Source organism: Lepisosteus platostomus, chromosome 24 (genome assembly GCF_059453375.1).
Source record: "Lepisosteus platostomus isolate fLepPlt1 chromosome 24, fLepPlt1.hap1, whole genome shotgun sequence".
NCBI lineage: Eukaryota > Metazoa > Chordata > Actinopteri > Semionotiformes > Lepisosteidae > Lepisosteus > Lepisosteus platostomus.
Genome location: NC_142634.1, coordinates 13975069 through 13991749, shown reverse-complemented (window position 1 = coordinate 13991749; position 16681 = coordinate 13975069). Strand labels below are relative to the sequence as shown.

General features: G+C 44.4%; 2 protein-coding genes across 14 annotated transcripts in view; one reads left to right on the top strand and one right to left on the bottom strand.

Annotated features, from left to right (window-relative positions):
* On the bottom strand, positions 1-12567 carry ascc2 (activating signal cointegrator 1 complex subunit 2). Of its 4 annotated transcripts, XR_015929786.1 has the most exons (20): positions 12416-12567; positions 11748-11846; positions 10764-10922; positions 9788-9958; positions 8172-8301; positions 7660-7727; positions 7379-7492; positions 6833-6945; positions 6503-6577; positions 6004-6111; positions 5266-5334; positions 4578-4652; positions 3864-4062; positions 3339-3535; positions 2757-2876; positions 2065-2289; positions 1735-1834; positions 1361-1455; positions 421-650; positions 1-325 (listed from the first exon to the last, which is right to left on the bottom strand). XR_015929786.1 is itself a non-coding variant. In XM_088618173.1 (19 exons), the coding sequence occupies exons 2-19, from the start codon at positions 11835-11837 to the stop codon at positions 479-481; spliced, it is 2280 nt and encodes a 759-aa protein (XP_088474299.1). In that variant the 5' UTR covers positions 11838-11846; positions 12416-12567; the 3' UTR covers positions 1-478. The 4 variants fall into 4 exon arrangements, 3 of the variants coding, with proteins under 3 accessions (XP_088474299.1, XP_088474300.1, XP_088474301.1); XM_088618173.1 differs by having other exon boundaries at positions 1-650; XM_088618174.1 differs by having other exon boundaries at positions 1-650; positions 11748-11881; positions 12416-12561.
* A 732-nt stretch (positions 12568-13299) lies between these two features.
* mtmr3 (myotubularin related protein 3) overlaps positions 13300-16681 on the top strand; it is a 34850-nt gene continuing 31468 nt past the window's right edge. For 9 of the 10 annotated variants that reach the window (XR_015929785.1, XM_088618172.1, XM_088618164.1 and 6 more), the window contains exon 1: positions 13300-13489. The gene's annotated coding sequence lies outside the window, so the exon portion shown is untranslated. Of the gene's footprint in view, positions 13490-13574; positions 13913-16681 lie in introns of those variants that run through there. The other variant, XM_088618161.1, reaches the window with a different exon arrangement.

Sequence of the window (16681 nt, the reverse complement as noted above, 5' to 3'; positions counted from 1 at the left end):
TTCTTTTGTTTTGAAGTAATCCGTCTTTAATCTATATGCCACTCAGGAGGAGACGACATATAATATTGTATTGATATAATACAACAGATATGGGAAACTATTATTATTGCTGCAGGGGGCCAAGATGGGATGAACTGGGCCACATTCTGGCGAACTGAGGCTCCCGGCAGGGTCAAAGTGACGCCAGCAAGAGATGCGTGGCTCATTCAACCTGTCAGATCACGAAACTCTCTGCAGGTGGGCGTGTCTCAAGCTTTCCCCATGTGGTCGAGTCGCCGCATACAACTGGCAGTTCCAAACTGGATGGGGATCAAAAAGGATATCCCTATATACAAAAAAAAAATGGTTTAAAATCTTTCAATCCATAGAATTAAGAGCAAAGCCATAGCGCACAAGGGGGAACCCTCGCTAGTGCCTCACGCTGATCATCCTGGTTGGCGTCTTTCACCGTTTCGCCATCGAGAGATGCCGGCGGGCTTCAGAACGGGATCATGGCTTTGCTCCTCTTGCGGTCGGCCATGACTCTGCGGTTGTGATTGGCGCGGGCGCTCTTGTTGGCCTCCTTCTTGCGTCTCTCCAGGACGGTTTCTTTGCTTTGGCCCTGGCCTCTGGGTCCCCCGGCCACGTTTCCTGATGGCTCTGGTTTAAACCTGAATAAACAGGAGAACCACACTGTAGGTATCCGTTTCTCCCCCTACTCACACATTAATAACCATTTTGGAAAATAGGACAGGGAATAAAATGTCATCGAGGAGTTATTTTCAATCCCCAGCCTTTCAGACAAATTCATATGGATCCACAGCTGATGGAGATGGCTTGTCGACATCTGAATAAATTCACTTCCAAATCCATTAATTCACATTGCGCATCACAGTACATTAAAGCATCATATATATCTGTATTGAACACGACTTCATACTGATAGTACATCAAAGGGCTTCAGGACATCTGGTATCCTTATCATTGCAAGACTGAAATCACATGTCCCTCGTGATGTCATTTGACAGTAACTGTATGTGAAAAGCAGGACACTTTATTTTCCATGATCTATGTATTAAATGACCTAAAAGGGTTCCCTTGACCCAAAGAATGATCCCTGCAGGCCATTGCAAGACCTGCAGCAGTAGATTGAACCTGCACGCATGACTAAATAAAGAGATCAATTATGCATTTGGTAGCATGATTGCAACTGAAGATAAAAGATGCATGGACTACTCTTTGCCACTCAGTGGAAAACTGTGTACACTGGATACACTATGTCTTGTGTGCTAGACTCATCCAGTGCAGATGCAGCCCACAGGCTAGGGATGCTAGGGTGACTGGGGGGGTGGGGTTTGCAATTAAAGCTCTTGCTCCTCACCCTCTCCTGCTCCACATCGCCGCCCTCCGGGCCTCTGCTCGTTCTCGCAACACAGCGGGATCCTGAACGAACTGGTCCCTTTTCACAGCATCGTTCTGTGTTGGGGGGAGAGGATTAACACTTGTGAAGCGTACCGTTGTAAAAGAAACAAAAACCCCATCATATGTTGTAAGTCATAAAGCGTCATAAACTGCAGGTAAAGACAAATTCTGAGTAACAACAACTAATATTCAAATAAAACACAATGAAGACACTCAGACATATTCTGTTGCCTGTCTAGTATGCAGCCACTCCCTGAAGCTCCGAGTTTCGGACAGGACTTGTTCGCACTCTTCGCTCACAACTCTGAATCCCAATTCAAATTGCGGCCGTACCTTTTCTTCGTCCTCCGCCTCCTCTTCATCCTCGTTCTCCTCGTCCTCCCCATCACCCTCCCGTCTTCCGCTGCGCAGTACCATGGGGGTAGTGAAAGGCCTGTGAAAGAAGACGAGGCGGTGTGACGATCACCGGCACAGTGTCGAAATAAAGGGTGCTCCACATCTTCTAGCCCTCACATACAGACCCAGCGTCACCCAAGAGGGAAATATTCAATGGAAAAATACATTACTATATGCAATACAGATCTCTGACAGTCCAACAAAACTGTAACCAGAAGAGATGTGTGGGAGCAGGATGATATGAATTAACCAACCACAGGGACTCACCTGCGGGTCAGCAGCTCGCTGTCTTCATCACGGTCGTTGGCTCCCACCTGGTTGTCATCGTAGGTGTCATCATACTCATCGTCATAGTCATCCCCGTAGAAAGTGGTGCCCTCGTCCTTGACCACGGGCACCTCATCCACCACTATCTGGTAGGCCTGGTAACGCGCCCTCTGATCTGCAATGTGCGTCTTGTCATTCAGCAGGGCACGGGCACTCTCCCCTTTTCTGTGGGCAAGACCATTTGATTCATCTCGCAATCCGGCCTTTGCACTACCGACCACACTTTTACAAGAAGAAAAGCAGATCAGGTTTTCTTCCGTGCTGTGGATCTACTAAAATTCATATGCTTTATTGCTAGTCCTGTATGTACCAGAAGGGAAGACTTTGAAAGGAAACTCCTGAGATCCATCTCTCGAGTCTTCCCCTTTATCTTGCTTTTGGATTGTGGGTTTCGCTAAAAAGAAGCAAAGAGCAAATCCTCTCAACAGAACTCTTCCATGATGAAGAGTAATCAACGGGCCTATAATTAGGTTTTAGAAAATTTAAGACTGTCATCTTAAATTGGAGATAGCACCCCAGGTCTAGAATTGAACCCAGGGCCCCAACAAGGCAATTTTGCAAACCATTAAGTATAACGGAGCAGATATTTCTCATGGCCACGGCTTAGTGCAGCAACCTCAAGCCCCCCTCACCTTCGTCCCCTCCAGATTCGGGATGTGTCCACTTGATCCCGGTTGAACACGTCAAACTCGTCGTCATCAAAGACATTAGATCTGCAGCTTAGGATAGGGGGCTTTTCCTCCTTCGCTGGCCTGAGGAACGAAAGAGCAGAATAAATCACATCATCGCAGCCACCAAAACACAGAGGTCTCACTAGGCACCATGTGAGAGGAGGTGTCAGTAGAGCAGATTCAAAGGGAACATTATGCGCACATTTGGAAAACAGATTCAGCCGACTGCTAATGGCCGTCATGCTCCTAGTTCTCTTAAATACGAAACTTGATTTTTTTCCCCATAGTTCTAAAATGGATATGTACTGTAATGTATCAAGTATCACACCAGTCTTCATATCTGCAGTGTACAGGCTGGTGGTGATTTTCTCCACCACTTCTGGGAAACGGATACATATTCCTGGTGTGCAGTGCACATGTCAGATCCTTTACCTAAAACAGACAGAGTTACAGACACACGCACTCATTTTATTAATATTTCAAAGACGTGTACTGCTCCTGTCCAGTATGGTATTCTCAGTGCATAAGCTTCAGCTTCTGTACCTGGGCAAGTTATGGTCTAGCTTGGCCAGGGCAGGAGAGAGGTTATCCTCCAGGATGTTATTGATGACGATTTCCGAGTTGTTGCCATACTCTTGCAGACAAGCCAGGATGAATCCCTCGCCCAGGTCAGGGAAGAGGTCTTTTACGTGGGTCAGCAGGGACTCCAGCTCCCCTGTGCTTACTGTGCATGCCGCACCCTGAAACACACTGTCATCAGTGGGGCCTCTCCACAGCTATGGAATAAGCAGTCAGTGGCTTCCAGCATAACCTAACCAGCTAAAAAGGCAACCATACCTAACTCATCTACACCTCTGCCAAAGATACACTTTAGAAATCAGCACAGTTAGAAATGTGGAGGGATTTTATACGCCAAGCGGAACACAAGCAGAATGGCTGGGATAACAGGTGTGCTTAGACCTACAGTAGTTAGGTAGGTGGGATGACTGCAAAAAGGATTAATTGTGAAACTGCCAAATTGAAACAAATTAATAAAATATGCATGCAAATCAACAAACTGCAGACTACCTTATCGACTCGGGGCTCGTCAAGCTGGGCCTCTGCCCCACCCGCTAATCCGTCGGCCAGCCCCCTCTTTCCACAAGCCCCATCTCCCTCGTTCAGCTCAGGGGTGGCCCGAGATGGGGGCAGCCTGTGCTTCTTCCTGCCCACACTCTCCCAGGCACACTCGATTCCCTGCAGAATATAGGAGGTCCTGGTCTCATCTCTGGAGAAGGAGTCCCTGTCAAGGAGAACACCAGACAAGAGCCACCTGCCAAGACCTTGTCTTCCATCCGGTTAAGAACATGAGAATGGTGGCAAAGCAGAGGAGGCTGTTCAGCCCATCTTGCTCAACTGGTAGTCAAGTAAGATCTAAGTCCATCTAATGGTTTCTGTAAAAGAGCCCCAAGTCTGGGCCTCACCCCCCTGACTGGGAAGCCTGTCCCCGATATTCACTACTCTTTGCCTGAAGAAGGGTTTCCTTCACGATGATGGTCACTCTTCAACGAGACCAGTCCCTTGAATACCATAAGACCCATCACACCCCCACCCCCCAGAAAAGCTCTGTGTCAATATCGGTGCCAGAACAACCCAACAATCTAGCATTTAAAGCAGGGAGGTCTTGGTCAACTCAATTTAATCTCCAGTGAGTCCTTGAAATAAAATGGAGCACAGAAAACCAACAACAAAAAGAAGGATGGGAAAACCTGGAGCACAACTGGGCAGCACAGCAAAGGATACAGAAGGGGGAATGCCTGTTGTAACAGGCTGACGTCGTCTGCAACAGGGAACTGCTCGTCATAATCTGCCAGGAAACTAACCACAGAAAAGAGGGGTTCAGTAACAGAGGGCCGAAGAATGTGTTTGCATTAATCCCGTTTCATTGCACCACTAAGAGAAAACACACACTAAAATCATGACTGTTCCTCGCTGCATGCACCAGGAAAAGAGAAACTAAAATTCTAAATGTGGCAACAAGATCAACAACTTTATTATAAGGGAAATCCGAGGTACTGTATAGATCCATTTATGCACCGCACCTATTTCACATTCATGAGAAACAATGCAACATTCATTGAATAAATATTTCAAAATAAGGAGAATTTTAGCTCATCAAGTTTGTAGGGCCTTCCTCCCACTATCCTGTCCTATAATAAAATAAAACTACAAGGCAAGGATAGCATTGTTATGAACAAATGGGTTTTCTTGGTCTTTTGGATATTCGTTCCTTTTATTTTTATCAATGCTCACTGATAAAGAAGATAAATGTTGCAGAATTTCTTGGCTTGCATTATGCTGTAGCTTTCACCTAACAATTATCCAATGTACCTGACAGCACTGTATGCTTTGAGGAAGTATGTACTGCTGCTAATGAACTAAGTGTTCATGCGCTTCCTGTAGTGTTTCAAAAAATGACTGTCACCGTTACCTCTTTTCCTGGAGGAGGGAAGTAAAAATCTGCAGAAAATCTTCCACAAACAGGTGGATGTTCTCAGAACTGCAGAAGGACAAACAAAATGTCTTTACATTTTGGAGAAACCTAATAATACTCGCTTTCATAAAACCATTAGTGTTTATGATATGAATGTGCACGTCAGTTCAGTGCAACACTTTAAAAAAATATCCCAGATGATTTAAAAATGTTTTTTTATTGATGGTTAAAAATCTGTAGTTGCTCAGTTTTATTTAGAATATCTAAATCCTTTTATATTTCTCACATTTTGCTCTGTGTTTTCACTTTGTCCACTAGATCGTATTAAGTGGCCAGTGGAAGAGGAGGACAATAACAGGAACATCAAATCAGTTCACCATGAGCTTACCTCACATCACACACAAACACCTGATCAGTCAAACCTGCCGCTGGTCACTGATTGCCTGATGTTCAGAATGTGGTATAAGACTTGGAAATTAGAAAGACCAGAATCCTATCCTTCACGTTACTATAGCGTCTAGAGAATTTTCTAATTGATTTTGCAAACACTGAATTAGATTTCCACAACTTCACACAACATACATACAGTATATAGAGTCCTTACTCTCTGATAAGTCTTTTGCCTGCTTTGGAAAATAAGGTGTATAAAACAAGTAGTTCTATGGTCAGTGGACAGAGTCTGCGCTGCCAGGCTGCGATGGACACTGATCTCAGGTGACAAGCACGGGCTCTCACCTGTTCTCTAAGATGGGCTGCAGACAGGTGTGCTGGATGAGCAGGTGCGCAATTTCAATTATTTTCTTGCGGGAGTGCGACACCCTCCTCCACAGATCCTCCTGCAAGCTGAGCAGTAAGTAATTGCGTCAGGTAAGGTGAGGCTTTCCGAAATCCTGCCGCCATGAGATGTTCCCACTGCCTCCCCTGGTCACACACTGTGGTGCTCAAATTCTCCTTGATTTCCGTACCTGTAAATCTGTAAACCTATTTGCTCCCATAGTCCTAACTGGCTCTACAAGGCCTCAGGCAGCTGGTTCTCTAGGTAGAACACATACACACAAGGTGCTAGGAGTGAGGATGGAAAAATCAGTGAAATGGGCATGGAGCAAAAAAACTCAAGGGTTTCCTCACAGTTTCTTAGTCCGTTTCTGGACCATATCCTGAAGCTATACAAACTAACCACCCCATGCATCCTTTTCTGTTCCACGTCCCGCAATGTGTGCGGCAGAAAACATACCTCTTATCGTCAAAGTTCCTCTTTTTTACTGCTTTCTCTATGTCAGGAACAGCAAGCTCATAAAATGAAGCCAGTCTGGAAATGAAAGAGGGGACATTTTGAGGTTTACTCCTCGTAAACAGACACAAATACAATTTTATAAACAGGTTTAATATTTGAAAAGAATGTTTAATTCTTATTCCTCATATCAGTGTTGATGTGGAGGCCTTGTTGCCAGGGTATTCGTTTGAATTGAAATACCGTGCTGTGCCACAGTGCTGTTTCAGAAATTCGCCAGTTGGCTTTTGGAGATCTGGAGAAAACTCCTGCTCTCATCCCAGAGTCCCTCACCTGCTGAGGAAGCCGTGGCTCTGGAAGGCAGAGCAGGCTGGTGGGAAGATGTCGAACAAGGCGTAGAGAGTGGTGCAGGTGTCACACAGGTACAGCACGAGGTCCTCCAGGTCCTGAACAAAGCAGAAGAAACACCTGACTCTCACCCTGGTGAGAAGCCTTGCGTGGACTCTCACCACAGATGAAGAGGGAACCGCAGTGAGCAGAACTAAACCTGATCACAGCCTTCCCTCCTGAAAAAAAAAACTTTTCAGAACAAAATGCAATGAGGCAGCAGGCATTTTTTAAGACATCAGCTCATTCTGGAAAACACTTGTACACAGATTGGCTCCAACAGCTTTTCTTAGTGCAGAATAAAACAAGTATGATATGTAAGGTGTGTGTATGTTACTTTACGTTCTGCTGTTAGTAAGCAGTTATATTAGTATTACACTGCTATTATCACAGTAGTATTAGTACGTATGTTCTCAGTAAGTCACTACTGTAGGGTCCAGTAGTAGACTGTAGTACGAAGTAGCATGTTTCTCCAACCGAGTGTTACGCCACCTTCGTGCTCATCTCCATGGCGGTACGAGTGGTCGTGCTGCCCAGCTTGAGTGGCTCACTGGAGGCAGCCTCCTCCATCCGCAGTCCACATCTCTCCAAAATGGTGTTCAGGACCTAAGGCAACACAGAGCGGATCAGGTGAGAGACATCTTTGCACCGCAAACTTCACACTCCCCATACCGACAGCCAGCTTGAGCGTTCGGCTAATAGATTAAAGGCTAAGGCTGGCGACTCTACAATCCTGCAGTTACAGCAGTGTAATGGAAAAGCCTGCGGTGTACCTGCAGTACTGTAGGCACCGTCTCATCCAGGTCACTGTAGTAACTGGGCTGCTGGTTGAAGATGTTTTCTGCAGGACAGAATGATTACTCTGAGAATGTGAGCTGCATCGCATTGGGTTAATAATAAAAAGAACTGGACTTGGAAACGATACTTGTAAGTCTTAAGGTTTTATTGCCATTGTAAAAAACAACCTCTTGCATGTTCTAGTAGAGCATCTGGAAAGTTCTGAAGGCATCAAACTGGATGCTTTGGATAAAACATGCTAGAATTAAGAGTGCAAAAAATGACAGCAATTAAGTTTCTACTTATGTATAACACAATAGCAGGAACAAAAGGTCAAGGAACTGAAAAATCACCTGTGAATTCATTACATGGCAATTACCATTAATATTAACTGCATCTGCTACAGTAATGGTTAGATAAACCTTTAGCGGAAATTCCAGACGTGTGATATTCCCACGTCAAGCTCCTCATCCGATCTTTCACAGCGATCCCCCTCATCGTCACTCACCAATCATTTTCTGTATAAGATGTCCGTTGCCTTTTCCATACAAGACACACAAATCCAAGATCTTCGGGATGTCGAACAGGAAGTTGTTGTAAATGATCTCTCCAAACACAGCTGGTGTGATGAAATTCTCCTGAACAGAAAAAAATATAATGTTAGGGAATGAAGAGTAAAAGAAAAATCTCACAAGGTTTTTTCCTCCACAGTCAACCATTCTTAGCCTGCCCCGATTTCCATCTGGCCTAAAACACACAGTAATGCTTATTTTTCACTGTCATTTCTGTTTGTGACCGCAATGATCTCCCAGAGACGAGGGAGACTCCCATCAAAGAGCATGCAGTCTTCTTTTTCAAGACTTCTCACCTTCTCCTAGCACTCACTAGGGGTGAAACGGCACCCTTAAACACTCACCTTCTTTAGGCACTATCAATACTACAAGAGTTAATTGAATGAAACAATACCGAGGGTACTTTGTTAGGATGCCTTAACGGAAAGAGAGCATTTCAGTCACAAATGTTTCTGGGGATGCCAATAATACTAGAGTATACTGGATGTGTTCCTTTCTGTGAGACGAAACAGAAAACACAACCACCAATTCCAAGAACCCTTTTCACTGTCCCGTTCATCCGTTTCAATCTAAAATATGGGCTACATAAACAAACAAGGAAACACCATAAAAAAGCATGAGAATATTTAGCCCATGTGTGGGAAAAACAAAGCAGCCTCAAACATGATAAAAATAAACAACAGCATTTACAATAGATAAGCTACTGTAGTTATAAGAATATAATTGATTACAGGGCTGGGCCAGCAGTGTAGAATGAGGTAGTGATTTGGATGTTGGACTCTACAGCAAAGTGTTAAACTCAAATCGCACCAGTATATGTCCTGCTGTACAAATACATCTCTAGATTGTCTGTGCAAATAACCATTTGTTCTCAGCTGTCTTACTTGGTAAAATAAAAGAGGAACAAGGAAGTATTTTAACTTGCTATACCAAGGCATGGAGCAAGTGACACTTTAGAGTACAAATAAATGTACATGTAACTGTAGAATGGTGGGAAAAGTAACACACTGCTGCACAGACTCACATTTTGCCTGATCTGAAGGGATTAACATACCTTGCAGGTGTTATGGCGTCAATCTGGAGATATACAGCACATACTTTACCCTAAGATAAAGAACTACAAGAATTCCACAAATGCTCTTTAGTCAGTGAAAAGCACAGAGCAAATACTTCCCTTATGGACTAGAATTAATCTTATTGGAATCTTGGATCTCCTGGATTACAAACAAAGATGCTAATCTCCCAAGAAAAATGTGAAGAATGAGACCACACTTTTCTCATTCAATAGCACATTAGTAGTACATTGTAAGATATATCATAAAAAAAGTAAAATGAAAAATCTAGGGTCCCTACACCAGGTGTTTACGGGGTGTAGGCTCATCTGGTTTTAATTCCTTGTACTGCAGGTCCTTACTCACCCAACTGAACTCAATTGCTTGAGTGGAACAATTTAACCCCTTCTTACATGGTATGAAATAGGCCATTACTTAAAGAGACACAGAAAAGCTGCTAGACTCAAGGAACCCTCAGGCCAGGCAGGCCCGTGCCTTACCTTCGACTCCTTGTGTGTGGCCATCCTGAGGAAGGTCATGAAGACACTGCGGTGGAGGTGCTTCTGCATGTCCATAACAGCAGGGGAGGCCGGCAGGGTGCAGTCCAAGCCCCTCGGGGCCAGCCGCAGGTAGGAGTCCAGGCACTTCTGCAGAGATTCATCGAACACAACCTGCAGGACCAGAGCCGGACTGTGCTGTGATCACCATCATCCACCCAGCTGGGTTTCCCAGAATTCTGCGACAGAGTCCCAGGTACTACAAATCCACTCCAGCCTCCCAGTGCACCACAATCGCCACAATCAACCCTAATTTCTATATTATCATACAGAACTCCAATATTAGTCCAACTAATAAATAGTTGTAAATCACCCAGTTACAAAATGTTTTTTAGAAAAGAGGCTGGAACAAAATCCCATTGACAATGCCTGGTTAAAGCTCACATCCCCTAAACCACTTCCACAGGTTACTGAGACAATGAGGTGGCACAAGACATGACCATGTTATTAACTGAGCACCTGCCACAGTGGTGGGTTTCCATAGCCAGGACTTGGTGTGGGGGATTGAGCAGGGGGATGGATACTTCCAAAGATCAAAAAGAATATAAAAACCTTCATCAAATGAGGTTTGCCTGTTAACCGAAGAGCCTTTCATTCAAAACTATTACCATATATCTGAGTCTAACACGGTTTAAAAAGGACACATCTCAGCATCTAATGGGCCAGTTGCAGCTGGGATTGAGATTTTAATGTCTCAGCTGGATTTTTTTTTTTCATTCACATAACAACAACACTTGGACATTTTAAGAGCAGCCTTACAATCCTTAAAGACTGCTGTCCTGGATACACGAGAAACACTGCACGGCGAGTGAGAACACAGCTGGAAACTGACAGCGTAACCGAGCCTTGACTCCATTCAGAAAGCGCTGATCCCCCCCTCCTCCTCCTCCTCCTCCTCACGCTGGCGCGGGGCTCATACCTGGCACCAGAACCTGTCATGGGGCAGAGCCAGCAGCCAGTCCAGGTCCTCTGCGATAAACTGGGCCTGCTCCAGGAATGCCTCCACCTCCGCCGCAGAGCCAGTGACTGGCGGGGGTTGATACAGCACGAAACACCGGTCCTCCATCCTGGCAGGGTGCTGCGGGTCAGACCCAGACACTGGCTCCATGACAACAGCCTGGCGCACCTGCCCTTCTGAGACTCCTACCACATGCAGAGCAGTGGCAGGCAAGCAGGGGGCTGTCAGGCCACAGGGCAGGGGGGCCAGGGAAACCATGCCACCTCAGGCTCTTCAAGCATGGGAAACGTCTGGCAGCGTGAGGGGAGGTGGCACAGACCATGGGCGAGGGGTCTGGACAGTTGTGGGTTCGAATCCCAGGTGAGACAGTGTACAGCTCAGCAAAGGTGCTTCACCTGGACTACTCCAGTAAAACGCCCAGCTGCATAAACAGGTGCAAATGGAAACAGCTACAAAACTACCAACCAAGTAAATATATGAGTAAAGTAGCAGTAGGACTTGGCTAAGATTTCTCCCTTTTTCCTCTCTATTTTGGACCAGGCCCAAAAATGTTCAGCTTCTTGTAAATCATTAAGCATTATGTACTAAGCAGATTATACAGTGGAAACTTTCTATATCACTTTTTCCCACTGTATTGGTCACCATGACTTACAAAGTAAAATCTAAAGACTTGCTGTGCTGTAAGAAGCTCTGTAATTCTGAATGTTGTGCTTTAATTATGGTCTCCGTATCTAAGACCTATTGTAACAAATCAGATCATGTGTTTAGTTGGGTACTAAACCCTCTTTAGCAGAGGGGCATGCACTAGTAATGCCAAAGATTACATTATATTACAATAACAAAAGGATCGATTTATGTGCATGTGTGCGAAAGCAGCTCAGGCAGACGCTCAGCGGGTATGAGTGTAGAGAGATTTGCAGTGTTGAAAGGTTTGGGCAGGCTCACCAGAGCTGGCAAAACGCGTTCCCTGCCCGTCTGACCATCGGGCTCCGTCGTCTGCTGCTCGTCCAGCGGCACTCGCTGTGCGGTCGCCATAGCCTCGGTCTAATCATAGGAACAACAGGAGGCAGAAGATCCACCTTTTTAACAAAACAAAAAGTCCCGCACTTGCGCTTCTTGTCAACACAAACGACGATGGAGAGCATTTAAAATCCCTGAACAGTGGGGCGAACTAGACATCTATCACTGCAATGTGTCAGTCATCCCCGTTCCAGCTGTTTGCTTTCAAATCAGGAAATTGGTTGATTTAATTGATAAGATGGTAGCCTTTCACCCCATCTCAAAAAGGTTCCTATTCCAGTCGGCAGTACAATAGCACTCACCGGCGAGCCTGTTCCACGTACCCATATAACGTAACACTGCTACCCAGGTAAGTTACTCGCGCAAAATGGTGTCTCTCTACATGTAAGATTTATTTACTCAATATTGTAATGTCGCCAAGTCTTCAGCTTATATCACGGAGTGACATTTGGTATGAATCAACGAGTGTATGAAGTCAACGAAACGAGATTTTAATCCATTATCTTAATCCCGATTGGATGCCTTCAAAGCGACAGACTTTACATCACAGGTGCGCGAAATGTTTTGGTGAAGTACTAGGCGGAAAGCCTTACATATTTAGATGATTAGTTCTCGTTGCCTTTGCCTTAAACTTTACGTGAAACGTCCGATCCCCGTTTCCATGTAGTAGAGAGCAAAGCAGTGCAGCCGTCAGGTCTGATGTGTAATAATCGTTTCACTTCCTGCGGCGCTTGCGGAAGCTGTTCAGCGCTACAGGATCAGAGGCGCAGGCAGACATATTGGTGGAGGGCAATGTGCCTTATCACAACTAGACTACTGAAATATGAAATGTTCTTTAATCATGTATCCAAAGAGCTGATTTTTCCTACTGTCGATGCATCTGTTGCTCCAATAAAATGTTCCTAAGACTTACACAAGAGATATTATTTTTGGTCATCGGTGAGATTGTTTAAAGCAAAACAGTCTTAAGACGTTTTCAATGCTTTCAAAATCAGTTTGGATGTAATTACAGGTATTGAACGATGCTGAAACTTACTATAAACGTCTGTTACCTGTGAGCTTCGGTAAATCACCACTTTCAAAGAGATGAGGTAGTACTGTTGTTGTCACTTTTTAAAAGCAACGTTAACAAAATGAATGGCCTGAGGTAGATGGCTCCGGATCGTAATGTCAATGTGAAATGCGTTTTGTGTAAAATACTCGAATTGGCTGGCACATTAGAAATTTAGCATTTAGACACTTGCTAAAAATCTTTTTACTGGAGTGTGAGTTTTGTTAGCAGTGCAATACTTCTAGAGGTAAGAATAATGGCAGTAAACAAACGTATAATTAATAAACATATAATTTCACGATGTCTTTTCTCTGCCAGGTGTAATCCCCCCAAAAAATGTAAACAAAGCACAAGTAGTTCGCGAGTCTGTTGCGTGCTCGACCCCGATCATTACGCGGTTACGTCACAGGGTCTTCGACGCTCTCACGTCACGTACAAGAGGCCAGGGTAGATACGAGGCGATGGTGGCTGGCCTGTACTCCGGGACGGTGTGAAACTGCGCCGGAGCCGACGGCTTATTTATTGCATTATTTAATATTTATTTGCAAAAAAATAAGAGTGAACGGAAGGTCGAAGGATTCCTCCCTGCCCGCTCTGTTCCCGGGCTCCCCCTCAGGTGAGTGTGCTGGGGTGTCCCCCCCGTGCCTCGGTATGTTTTGGCCGCGGCCTCCGCCTGCAGCTTGGGGGTCCGCCCTCCATCTCATAACAACAACAAAACCAGCCAGCCAGCCGGGGAAAGGGAGAGAGAGAGAGACAGCGGACAGGAAAAGCAGTAAGCGCGCAAGGGGGAATCGCTCATCAAAACAACGCGTGTGGAGTGGCCCGTGGGGTTGCGCGTAGTCCCGATCAAACAAAGAGCGAGGCGAGCGTGGAGATCGGCCGGTGACAGGCGAGCCGCTCGCCCGCTGGGAACACCGTGACAACGCGGCGAGAGGACGGCACCGGGGCATGGCGAAAGGCGATAAAATATTCATAACCATCGCAGTTGTAACCCAACGGGGATGCACGTACGATAATGCACAGCTGGGAGGTTGTGCAGGTAGGTAGCCGGGCGTGTGTGGACAGGATCCTGCCGTGGAGATCGGCGTGGCTCGGCAGAATGGGTCGACGCTCTTGGAGTTGATGCAAGATGTGCAATACGGGCGTCGAGTTCGCGAGTTTTCCAGCTCGGTGCAGTGAATAATGAGGACAGCCCGGGCGGGTCGATCTGGACAGTTCCCGTGTTCGCTGCTGTCAACGTGTTCACGCACTTTCCAGTCGGTACCGTCCAGAGTGTGGCTTGATCTCCGCGCGATTTGTCGGGATAGGACATATTTGGGGGTTTATGCACAGGACCGGCTTTATGCTGCTGTCGGCACGCAAGCTAACTCTTCAGCTTTATGCTTGCTAGAGTTTGAGTTAGTCGGAGCAATAACTGGTTATTGGTGGTGGTGCTAAAAATGAAGGCGAAAGCCTTTACTTCTTTATAGTTCTTCCATTAAGACTCAATGACGCAGGTGACGGCAAGTTCTGGTCAGTTTGAATTCCTTACTGTGTGCGTTTTCTGTGGATCAGAGCACACCGGGGTCCCTACTGCAGATGTGCAAGGTCTTCTGACCTCACTGGGATGTGAACTTGCCTTTTGCCAACAAGGTCGTGCATGTGCAGTAAATACCACGCACAGCCCGAGACGGCTCTGCCTGGAGAGGACTTCATCCCAGACAGAGTGGTTTCTTCGTGTTTTCATTCCGAGGAGAGTATGCAATACTCCGAATGAGATGAGTGGTTTGTTTTGCGACTCTGCTGATGCTCTGATCAGTATGGTGCTGTGCTTTATTTCCTACCTGCTGGTTAGGTAGAGAGCTTTCGTTTGGATCTGATCTCCTTGAGTTATCTTCCCTAAAAGTCTGAAATAACACTTGTTTAACAGATTCTAACTACATTTCCTAAGAAAAAGGTCAAGCAAAATATGTTATTTCTATGCAAATAATATAAATGCACTAGTGTGGGAGGGTTAAGAGTTTGATTTTGCATGGTGCTGAAATTACCTGGGCACCAGATATCCTCCCATATGATGTAGCCTTCCAACACTACTGTTGGCAGTGAAATTAAGCCTGATTCAGATGTGATGAAGATGTGCAGACATGTCACACCAGTTGACTTTACATGTCTTTATTATGAGTGTGATATTGCCTCTTTACTGGTTCTTTTGGAATAAGGTCAGTTTTTGATTTCTTCTTAATGTTGGGTTGAGTGAATGAACCCAGTTAAAGCATTATTCAGTAAAAAGCCAAGGCTTCTGCTTAATTCAACGCCTAGTAAATTTCAGACAGCGTGAAAAACCTTTTTGGGGAAAAAGAAAGTAATGAATTGCTGAAATGAACAGGGGATTGGAACAAAGAAGGGCACTGTTTTAAACGTCATACTTCTCACAGAAGTGCTCAAAACTGTGCCAGAATCAAGGCGAATAGTTCAGTGCTTTTTTATGTATATTTGTTTTTCCAAAGAGAGGTACATTGCCATTTATTTTTTTGTGGGAAAAAGTTGTTTTTAAAGTAGCGTTATTCATTTATCTGTTTTGAAATGGGTAATCGGGTTCAGACTAGGATTTAAAGATGCAATTTTAGTTAAACCACAGAGTAACAAGTGGAGTTGTTCCAACAGCTGTGTAAAAGGGGCTTTTTTCCCCCATGTTTGCTGCCCATGCAAGTGAAAGAGCCCTTTTTAAAGATGAGTAACTACACTCTCTGCTTTCCTTTTAAATAAAATGTATTCAGTTCCTTTAAAGTTTGATTTTAAACTTTAATTTGTGACATATCCCTTCTATGTTTTAAAAAATACTGTGTTTGGTCTTGCTTCCATTATCAGATTTGCTCATTGTTGTAGAAGAAAATAACTGAATGTGATGGGAAGGACTCTGAATTTGTCACTGTCCACCATTGGCTGCTTATTATGGTGTCCTCTCAGAATTGGCAGTTTTCTTCCTTTTTAAATGCCAGATGGCAAGGTCTATAAAAGCACTTTACCATTATGCTGTTTCTTAGTTTACATAATTCAAGGCACTCCTATATGTGTTAGCATTATGTAACCATAGTTTCACTTTTAGATAAAATGGAATTCATTCAATTTCATGTTCATAAAGTAGAGACAACAGTTATACTGATTTTATTTTCACATGCAGTCTATTGAATCCCACATAGACTGAAGACGTGGGTATGATGTCATGTTACAGACTCCTTCAGTGAGATGCACAAATAAATATCTATGCAGAACATGTAGAAAGAATCAGTTAACACACGCATCAGGATATGCAGCAGTTAATATAAGAAAAATGTGAAAATATGAACCACATTGTATTAAAAAAAACCTTCATGGTATGTCTTGGCACACCCAGGTGATTTTGTGGATCAATCTGAAAGCAGGGCGATTTTCTGTTGGTATAGTTCTAACTGGGCTTGATTTCTAAACACTGTAAAAAAAGTAAAGTTGTTTGGAAAAGCAATGACGTTTGTAAGAAAAAAACAAACAAATCTGGAAGTCTTGATGTTCCCATATACTTGATCTGATTGTATGTATTTTATGGTGCAAACATCAGTAGATTCTATACTATTATCAAACTATAGCCCTTCTAATTAAACTTAGAAATGCTGCTAGTTTTTTTTTTTACAATAAAACTTCTCCTTGTACTTTTTCTGTTTTGCTTTTTTACTTTTTCTAGATGCAATCATCTGAGCAAGTTTACAAGTGGGAGACACGCTAACATGATGCAGCAGTGTGAATTTTGAGATAGAAAATTCTTTTAAGATAAAAGCGGAATCTTCTGGGTTGG

What these genes read in the sequence shown, in the direction of transcription:
- ascc2 (XM_088618173.1), bottom strand. Translation starts at nt 11,837, where the DNA reads ATGGCGACCGCACAGCGAGTGCCGCTGGACGAGCAGCAGACGACGGAG. An exon ending in TCTTATACAGAAAATGATTG is followed by an intron (nt 7,728 to 8,171) that starts GTGAGTGACGAT and finishes TCTGTCCTGCAG; the next exon opens with AAAACATCTTCAACCAGCAG. An exon ending in AGGCGGAGGACGAAGAAAAG is followed by an intron (nt 1,456 to 1,734) that starts GTACGGCCGCAA and finishes CCCCCAACACAG; the next exon opens with AACGATGCTGTGAAAAGGGA.